The sequence below is a fragment of the Crassostrea angulata genome, chromosome 9 (genome assembly GCF_025612915.1).
Source record: "Crassostrea angulata isolate pt1a10 chromosome 9, ASM2561291v2, whole genome shotgun sequence".
NCBI lineage: Eukaryota > Metazoa > Mollusca > Bivalvia > Ostreida > Ostreidae > Magallana > Magallana angulata.
The window spans coordinates 25,318,422-25,328,815 of NC_069119.1; the positions used below are offsets into that span (position 1 = coordinate 25,318,422).

At 33.0% G+C, this 10,394-nt stretch overlaps 1 protein-coding gene across 1 annotated transcript; it reads right to left on the reverse strand.

Moving 5' to 3' along the window:
* Positions 1-239: 239 nt before the first annotated feature.
* Positions 240-8,383, reverse strand: LOC128163979 (uncharacterized). The gene is made up of 3 exons (XM_052827687.1): positions 8,220-8,383; positions 1,319-1,525; positions 240-464 (listed from the first exon to the last, which is right to left on the reverse strand). Coding segments are annotated over exons 1-3 (297 nt in total). The 5' UTR covers positions 8,222-8,383; the 3' UTR covers positions 240-376.
* Positions 8,384-10,394: the final 2,011 nt, after the last annotated feature.

Sequence of the window (10,394 nt, forward strand, 5' to 3'; positions counted from 1 at the left end):
CCTTTATGAAATTGCCAGTCTCCACAGAACAATGATCTACTTTCCTTCTTCCAGACTGTTTGGATTTTAGTGTGTACAAGATATAGTCATAAAACTTGGACCTCTTGTATTATTTGTATGATTTTACAAAAGAATAAATGAATTGAATTAAAATTGAAATTGATACATGTATTTTTTTAAAAAAAGTAAATACTTTCTTTGCTATGCCAGCTAGTTTTAAACAACAAAACAAAACCTAGTTTCCGCAGAATGCAGTTTATTATTCTTCTTCTTTTTCTTCAACGTGAATAAGTTGCACATTCATTTCACATACAAAAAAACCCACCACACAGGTATGTCTTAACAATAATGACCAATAGAACTTGGAAAACTCGAGCTACATTTCTGAGAGTGCCGCCAAATGTAACAGATTACTAATTTTCTTCAATTTCTGTTTATTTCTTTGATGAACATCTCGTCCGTATCTGAAAGGAAACAAACATCTTGTTATTGTTACCGAACAATTATTGCGACAATTATTTTAGAATTGTTAATATTGAAACATTGAAAACATTTAAAAGGGTAAAAATATTTTTTGACGAAAATCGTGACCATGCCGCTTTTAAAACAGAACTCATTTGTATCCAAACATACCCCGGTCCATATATGTATTAATTATTTCAGGCAACGTCTGTCACGAACTCGGTTGCATGGAGACTGGTAATTAGGGGAAAAAATCCGCAAATTAGTCTACGGTCAGTAAGCTTAAATTTTGCGTGACCTGATTTCTTACGACAGGTATCTTTCATTCAGACACCAACATAATGGAATTTGCTAATTTATTTAGTACCATGAATACATGTATTTAAGAAATAAACAGCAAGTTAAAAAGTTTACCGGGATATGAACTTGGTTGGTCATGTGATCAAATCTTGTGAAGTCCGAATGGCTTTTCAGAAGATTTGATCATGTACCAACAGTTCAAATCCCGATGAACTTTTTAATCTTGCTGTTTATTACTTACATTTACATTTGAAAATTAAAGGCAAATTGTTCAGAATTATTAAAATTACTGAGATTTTATGTTAACAATAATCCAAGCGACAAGAAATGAACGTTTTCGCTATTCTATAGGTTCATATAAGGAAATATATTTGCAAATGTGAATATTTACCTATCAACAGTACATACGAGCCTTATACATTACCTTGATATTGTTGTATATTTTGGATTTATACAACTTTAATTTCGTAATTGCATGTATGTTGCATTATTGTTTTCTTATGAGTAAGAATTATTTAAAATTTCAAATATCAGATTGTCAAATCACGTGACCTACCTAGGCCGAGACATCATGTTATAAAATCTGTTTAACTCCATTAAATAGCGCTGCATTTCCTGGAAGTTTTGAAACCCGCTGGGTCTGGAAGGGGGGACGAGGGCCATCAACTCTAGATCCGGGTCAAGGGGAGCGCTGAAGGTCACACTAAAGGTCACGGTCAGTAACAGCCCAAGGACAACGATCTGCCGCGTTACCGTCTGTATCCTGCAAAGAGACAAGGGTTACCTCCCTTTATCATATACTCAATAAATCAAGTTTCTTTTCACTGTATCTTTTCCGGAAAATCAAATAAAAATTGTATTGTAACCGAATTGCGCTTTTAATACGTATGACGTAGCACACAATTACACATCGTTTGCATTGGATGTCATTGTGTAGTCGACCATTTTTAGGTAAATGTTTATCTTCTTTATATGAAGAGTTCCGTTTAATGCTATAGAAATAATGATCATTTAAAAGATTTTACATTATTTTTGCGTTACTAATGAATGTTTTATGGTCAAAATCATCATGTTTACATCTAATCAAGACATATTTGATAAGGAATTTGTTGACCACACATGCGCGTTGTCGAAAATGTTCTTGCTTATTGAGTAAACGTTACTGTATCCATGGAAATATTCGCCCCTGTTTGATTTCGTCCTTTTCATCCTTGTTGTCACGGGCAAAATTTAAACTTGATGAATTCCAATATCTTATAATAACTCTTTCTAAACGCAACTGTGTCTGGGCGAATTCAAGACGGGGCGAAACTGTTTGCAATTATAGAAGGGCAAAAATTACACGGGGGGAAAATAACCCTGTATACAGTAAATAAATTCATTTATTTCAAAGAAAATGTTTCGTTATATTTTTAAATAATGATTGAAAAGGTATACAAATCTATGATGATTATAAGAAGAATTTGATCCGAAGTGACATCACGTTAACACACGCTGATCATTAGAGCTGATGCATGATGCATGCCAACTCTGCTTTTAATCATTAACAAGACCATTGCATTGAAGTACATTGTAGTCTATGTTCAGCAGATCTACTAGAAATTTGACTCTGACAAAGACCTGTCTGTTTAATTGACTAACGTTCATTAGTCGTTGGCTAATCATTTTTCCGACTCGTAGGTTACGATGTACTTGCGTCATCATCGCTCGTATTACTTGACGCCAGCGACAGTTTCGTAAACATGACTGTTACGTCATTACCAAAAGGCTATAGACGGTCGTGTTTCTATTCATACATATCAACCTAACGTTATGAATTGTACATAATCTCTCACTTAAATATTTAAAGCTTCCCTCTGAATCTTGGCTTCGTTATATTACCAATTACTAGCTGCATTCATATCTCCATAAATGTAATTACAATGTATTCTGACAAAAACATGTATGTTCGAGTTTTAAAAAAAACGGTAGTAATAAACAAGGTTTACAAGCGAAGATATTTTCTCCAAATTCGGCACCACGAACTTGTTTTGCTTTGTTAGAATTTTCTAAGATCTAAGCAAGCTGAGTAATCATGACTGTTTACAATTTGACGTGTTAAATTAATTAAGTTTTTAAAAATTAGTTGTTTAAATGTTTTAATGAAGGCATGAGTGTTGATAAAGTAATGATGTAATAAAATACAAAAATACTCAAGTCATTAAAAAAAACCCCAAAAACTTGTTGAAATATACATCGTATATGAAAGGGTTAATACATGAATTTTTCAACTGAAAATCAATAGTTTTGAATTTATGTCGTCTGCTTCTTTTTTTTTTGGCCGTACATGACGCCAGTTGCTCTATAACTTATTTGATACCACAGTAACAATTAATCTTGTATCTAGAACTATAACAATTGTAATTGCTAAAATCAATCCATTAATTTACTCAAAAATTTAGAATATACTTTCTATAAACTTCACTTTCCTTTCGCACTATTGATTTTATAACTAGCATTTGGCGCCGTGTTTTCTTGTTATTTTGTTTTCCTTAACGAAGAAATGGTGAAACCGCCTGCCGGTCCAAATGTTTTTCTAAGACAACACTAAAAAGTCCCATGGAGTTCCGGCACATCCTTTATAATTTTTATTTGGGGTTGTAAATTTACTGTCAAGCGCCAAGACAATTTGTCAAATCAGTGATAAGCCATTACGTGTGTAAAGATGGAATAAACGGTCGAAACGTCATCTTTCAGCATTAATTTGAGAAATGTTGTCGTTTCTCAAGCCATTTCTAATAGATAAAACTCTTGCACTTAATCTTAGCTGATTAATAGCTTGAGTTTTGCAATTGCCAATTCGGAAAGTTTATAAACTGGAATGAGTTTTTTTTTCATTAGGCCATATTCTTCCAGAGGGATTGGTATTTGGTCTTACGTCACAGAATTGCATATTAAAAGAGCAAAACGTGTTGTAAAAAAAGCTGAATGCTTTTTTCAAATTGAAAATTTAAGAAGTTTGTTTCATTTGTGGTTAACAGAAATTTAAAAAAAAAAAAGGGGTTCATGATGCAACAGACAGCAATAAGGTTGTCAAGCCATTAAATTGCAGAACGCAGTCAACTGTTCTTTTGCTTATAAATGGTGGATCTGAATGCATACACAAATACGGTCCAAAAAATCATGTGAAACACACATTGGAGATGTAATTTTTGGGAGTTGATTTTAATCAACTCTCCTATGCAGTTTCTCAGACAAACCGAAAGTGAAACAGTGTTTGGACCTCAACACAAATCATTGCTGCTGACAAGACTTAGTTCTTGAAAATAATTGATTAATTCGATGTAATGTATGCTAAAGCATTGTTTTTCAAGGAAACTTATTTATAAATACCTTAAAAATATTCAGATTTTAAAAGGTACGAACAATTAAAATATTTTTTGTTGTCGTATGTATTCCTACGCCAGAGTTCAATATAGTCTCGTTCAACTTGACGCTCGGCTGTCTCCGTAAATCCTTGTCGAAGATTGACGGTGTCAGCCGAGCTTTGGTTGAACGAGACTAGAGTTCAATATTGCTTGGATCTATACAATTTTCGAGAAATATTTCTATCACTGATACATAGTTTGATTGAATTAATTTTTATCTTTAAATACTTTTTAACATTATTCATATGGGGGTTTCTCGACTTTGTCGAAAAAGTCCAAAAATTAATATTATAAAAATGTGCGTTATTCAAATTAAAAACTACATGTACTTGTCATTCAACATAACGTATCATTGATTTTAAAATACATAAATTTCGACCAAATCAACTCCCGTCAGTTCTTCAGTAGTTTGATTTTTACACTTACATGTACTCTAAAATTGTGAGTTATTGTCTGATATGTTGAATAAGACAGGCAGGTCTACAGAGATGTGTTTATATTAATTATTTATCTTTAAACATCAGAGTGAGTTTACAAATTGAGGGAACTCTGTTACTAATGGCTTTGGAGAAGGGTTCATTAAACAACACAAATTTTCAAATTTTACGCCCAATCCTAATAGAACCATTTTAACAAGACCTTAGACTTTCAGTAAGACTTAACTATCTATTTCTTCCGTCAAAACAAGTTGAAAATGACGTTGGTTTGAAATGAAATACTCGTATACACCGTTTGCAGTCTTGGCTCAAAAGCAAGACAAATTTTGTTGATTTCAAATAGCCATCACTGAGAAGCAAGCAATGAAATAGACAGGCCTCCGTCAAATTGCTGTTTGACACCAACTACCGAAAGTCCAAGCTCTTGTTAAAATGGTTCTAGTATAATAGTACAGTTAATAAACATATATGTTCTAATCAGTTCAACTTGGGTTTTTTATATATAATATTCTTATACGTGAACCAATTTATAAACAAAAAAATTAAAGAAAATAGATAATTAACTTCGTTGAAAACATTATGAAGGGTCCCTGTCAAAATAGAAATCAGTGTTCGTATAACATAAAAGGACTTAATTCTAAGACAGTGCTCAAGTCGGACTTAAGGTGGGTCGCGGGTTTACCCCATAAAAAATCTCACCAGAAAACATACCCGTTAAATCGTTATTTAGAATTCACAGTTCATTATATAAATTTTTTATCAAATTTACCTACGCTATTTGTATGCAATACCGCTCTAAACTTAGTATCGTTTGTAGTGCTGTTTTGACATTTTTCTTATGAAATATATAGGAAAATGAGCATTTTTCTCTTTATATTCGAAATGGAGTTTTTTTTTATAAATTGCAAATAGCTTCTGAACAATTTAGACAAATTTATCAAAGGTTTCTATGTGTAAAGAAAACGTGATTTACGAATTATTTATGTAAAAAAATATATATCTGTTCTCGCTAGATTTTTTGCTATTTTATGTTTCTGATTATTCTACCAAAAATTATCGCATTTCCGTATTTGACGTCATGATATATCCAAAACTTAGGCGCCTTGTAGAGGTGACTTAAACGTGTCTTAATTATGTATTATTTACACACATTTAGAAGTTTTATTGTAAATTATTGCTATTCTGCGTTTGATTACAGTGTGTTTATCACATAATTTACACAGAATTAATACTGTGGAATCATTAGAATTCGTGGTGGCTCAATGTCCGTGGTATTCGTGGGTAGCCCTTCCCCTTGAATTTACGCCCTCAACGAAAGCAAAGTTAGAAAGAGTTATATTTGTTACTGAAACTGGATGTATCATCCATAAAATTACATCCCCACGAATAAGCAAAAAACCCATAATCCAAGACGATTTGCCCCCATGGAATTAAATGATTCCACAGTACATGTGTATCAATATTTACCAATATAAAAGTACATGTATTGGTAAAATTAATATTAATTGTGGTCGTAATGAGCTGTAACATTTTACATATAGTATGCAACCAGGCTGCTTAATAGGTCATAAACACGGCATGTATACGTACTCGTCAGTTTACAGTTGGGAGGGGTAGGGGGTGGGGGGTTACTATATGTATCACTTCTATTCCCATATAATAACAAAGATACCAAGCCCTTGTTCTATAGAGCTACAAGTGCATTCAAATTCTCCAAAAGAAATAAATCTTTTTTGCTTTATAACATAGGCCTGACCTAGCTATGTCATTGCTAAGTTTGCTTCAGACATACTTAAGTATGACTTATGAAGGTTCCTTAGATTCCACCTAAGTTCTAAAATTTTAAAAATTAAGTCAAAATCTAAGCATGCTTTATGTTACGGACCACTGTATTTTAGTAGTGCGTTAAAAGCGTCATTATGTTGACTATTCTAGCTAAGTGAAACGCTAAGTCGTATATAGTATGGTGAAATAACCTTTAAAAGAGACAAGAAAATTAATCACGAACAACTTATTAAGGTGTGAACGTAGCTCTTAAAAGGATTGGTGATCGTGGCCATTTTTACACTATATTTATGAAGAAGAAGAAGAAAACGCTATATAAAAATACGGAACATATTAGAATTTTAAAGCTAAAGAATTCGGAAATTTTTCTTTATAAATTGCTACGAGATTAAAAAGTTAAAATATAGATCTGATTGATAATTTATTGATCACCCAGCCTTCTTAAACATTCACCTCTTTCTATCCTCAACCAGCTACCTCATTTTCTAATTTACCGGCAAGCTACTGCGTCTGAGGATAAAAAAAACCCTCAACAATCTCACAATTTTTTTTAACTTAGTCTCACTTTTCACCTTCTCTCCTTGCATTGGGTCAGCAGTGGCAATTACGCTTCTAAAGATGAGCTTACGATTTTTATATAAAATGCCTCACTGTTACAATTAAAAGTATATATATTTGAATATATGACAGAAGCTCTGTCTTAACGAAAGAAATTTGTCTCCCTTTTCTCATTCCCTTACCTAGCAAATGAAAGAAAAACATCACGTTGTATCTGGCCTTTAGCGGATAACTTTACAGTCGAACTTCGTTATCTCGAACAAGATGGGGCCGTTAAAAACTTCGAGATATCCGAGTATTCGAGGGTAAAATACTTAGAAACAATAGGTGGCTAGAACTTATCACTTCAACATATCCATTGTTTTCGAGATAATAGTGTTCGAGATATCGAAGTTCAACTGTACATATGGGGCAAATTTCACCACCAACAAACAATTAAAATGCATCATGTCGTTATCGTCTTGGCCTCTAAGTCACGAAATGCATGTATATCATAATATGAAACCCTAATGAATTTTTTTGGAACAACAGCCCAAAATAAAACTACCCCTTAACCTTGCATAATTAAACTGCTACTGTCTGCAAATTATAAGGATCTCATTTCATAGGTAATAAAATTTTTACAGAGGATTACATTTTCAGGTGGAGGGGAGGGGGTGGAGGTGAGGGAGACTCGTTCAAATATTCTTAACAAGTAATTAAAAAGGCAAGTTCGCAAATCATGAAAATCCTAATGGGGGGCTGCCTGATTGTGATGTCAGAAGTGTGGCGCTTCACCGTCTGTCTGTCTGTCTGTCTGTCTGTCTGTCTGTCTGTCTCTCTCTCTCTCTCTCTCTGATCCTGAGCTAAACATTCGGAACCTGGGTTGCACACAAGATGAATGAAACACACGAAACAAGGTTTATCTCCAGAGCAGTAAAATTATTATTATTTAAAATCATTGTTCTCATTTTGCATTAAAGACAAGGACAATCTTTCAGTGTTTTAAAGAAGCTAAGCGTCCATCAAAAGAAAATATTCCAATGCCAAAAAGTGATTGCATGATCATTTATTTTAAAAAAGTGCATTTTATTTTTAATTCAAACACTTCTTTTAAACACTAATCATTTTTTACAATAGTTGGTAATCAACAACAATATTTTTGTTGGCAATTCCCATTGAATGAATAAGCTTTTTTATGAGTTTCATTATCACCTCCCTTCCCAATCCCGACCATCAAGTTATTACATGTATGTGAAAAAAAAAGAAGATATATGCAATATTTACTTACATTCTGCCGAGTCTCGTTCCACAACTTATTCCAAAGAGAGAACCGACTCGTGTCACGGACTTTTTAAATTCGCCTTAATTTTCACATCACCCACAAAGTTGTCAAAAGAGATCGAAATCCATGATCTGTTTGCTTGGACCTAAGAAATATAAGTGGGTGGCTTTACCGTTTGAGCATGCGCATCGTTTAACAAGCTCTCTTGTCACTTGCTGGTATAATCAACCCTGTCTATTTCCATTTCGAATTGGAAGCTATACAGATGGCTGAAGAATGTTGCTACTGGTGAATAGCGGTCAGACTGCGAGTTAACATCAATATCACCTTACATTCTTAGATTATATATATCAAATGAAAGCAGGCCGAGTAATGCATGCATGCAGCACTTTCACTAAAATCAGTAAAGTGGACTGTTCACATCTTATAATTTGAATTATAAAAATCTAATTTCATTGTGTATATGTTAACATCAATTAAGTGTGATTCCGTCAATTTTTTTTTACGGAAATTAATTGTAATTCACAGCTATATAATTCACAGACAGAACTGATAGGGCTTTATGGAAGATTTGATCACGTACCAACCCGTATTTATATCCCGATATACATCCAAAAATGATACCTTATTTCTTATACATATGTATTTACATTTGTTGCAAGTATTTGATTATCATGATAAATAAATATGACACTACTTTTGACAAGACAACACTTTTTTTATTATAATAATAAAGTGAAACAGAAAAGAAAATTCACTTGTACATGTACAATTGAAAAAAAAAAAAACCAAACGATTTAAGCTTGGCGGAATAGTACCACTATTGTTGAAGTCGCAGAGCGGTTGGAAATTTGAAAACGAAGCGATTGAAAGTTGAGTAAGAGTCTACAATGGCATTTTCAGGGGAAAGTCTATCGCAGAATTAGATTCAAGAGCATAAGGATTTATCTCCGACATTATAGAGAAAATCTTTTATAACTTCTAAGTTCTTTTTTACGGAACGAAACGGACGGAGAAGCACAAGGAATTTAATTTGACCGTGATTCGTGAATGAACTAAACACTGGAGGTCTGTGATATTGCGTTTTCGATTTTGCTGGAGGCTTGTAATAAAGTCAGAAATGAATTTTTACTGAATTAACTCCTTTGACAAATTGCGATTGTAATTTTCAAGAACATCTCGTTACGATGTGGATCCATAAACATTTTTCTGTTTACGGGCCTGTTCTTAACCCCCCCCCCCCCCCGCGGCAATTAATGTTTTATTTTTTAAGAAAATAAATGAATAAAACTTCGTATAACAAAATACAGAAACGTTTATTTTTTATGCCTAAATTATGTTTTCATATATATATATATATATATATATATATATATATATATATATATATATATATATATATATATATATATATATATATATATATATATATATATATACACACACACACACACACACACACACACACACACACACACGGGCCTCTTCTTACCAGTTTATTGATCGGTGAAAACCTTCGGCAACCTAAGCAAAATACTCAAATTCTCATTTAAAACTACTAAGCTGTTTTTACATGTTACAAAATTTAATTACTTATACTCACTCATTGTGATAAACTTAAATTGCTTAAAGAAAGGTGTACACATGTAAATATCAACAAAATCTATTGTTTTCTTTGATAATTCATGTGGTTTATGAAGGTAGCGATCATTGCAGAACAAAATTGCATAACCCGTTGGTTTTTTTTCCACGCAGTGTCACTATACCTTCTTTTCCAACACGAATCACAATAGACCAATCCACACTTAACAAAAGTTATGTCCCTTAGCCACCATCTTTAGGGAAAAACCCATATATTTCTCACAGTAGCCTTTGTAGTTTAGAGGGTTGTAACTTTGTCATTTGACATTAGAAATTCGTTTCCACTGTAAATTTCGATTGCCCAAAGTTGGGGCAACCCACACATTGAAGGAATAAATTAAATTCCAAGAGATTTCTTCACAGGACGCCCAAATATTTGGTTGCATAAAGAAGGGGAAAGTTGTTTTTTTCCTTTTGACCTTTAGGTTGATCCCGCAAAGTGGAACAGCTTTTGCAAAGTGTGGATTGGACTATAGAAAACATTTAATTGCTTAAATAATGGTTCAAAAATGTGTTTATTTATCCAATACACCCCTTCCC

Excerpts from the sequence above, each read along its gene's own strand:
- LOC128163979 (XM_052827687.1), bottom strand. Across the intron at positions 465-1,318 it reads AACATGATGTCTCGGCCTAG|ATACGGACGAGATGTTCATC; the intron begins GTAGGTCACGTG and ends GTTTCCTTTCAG.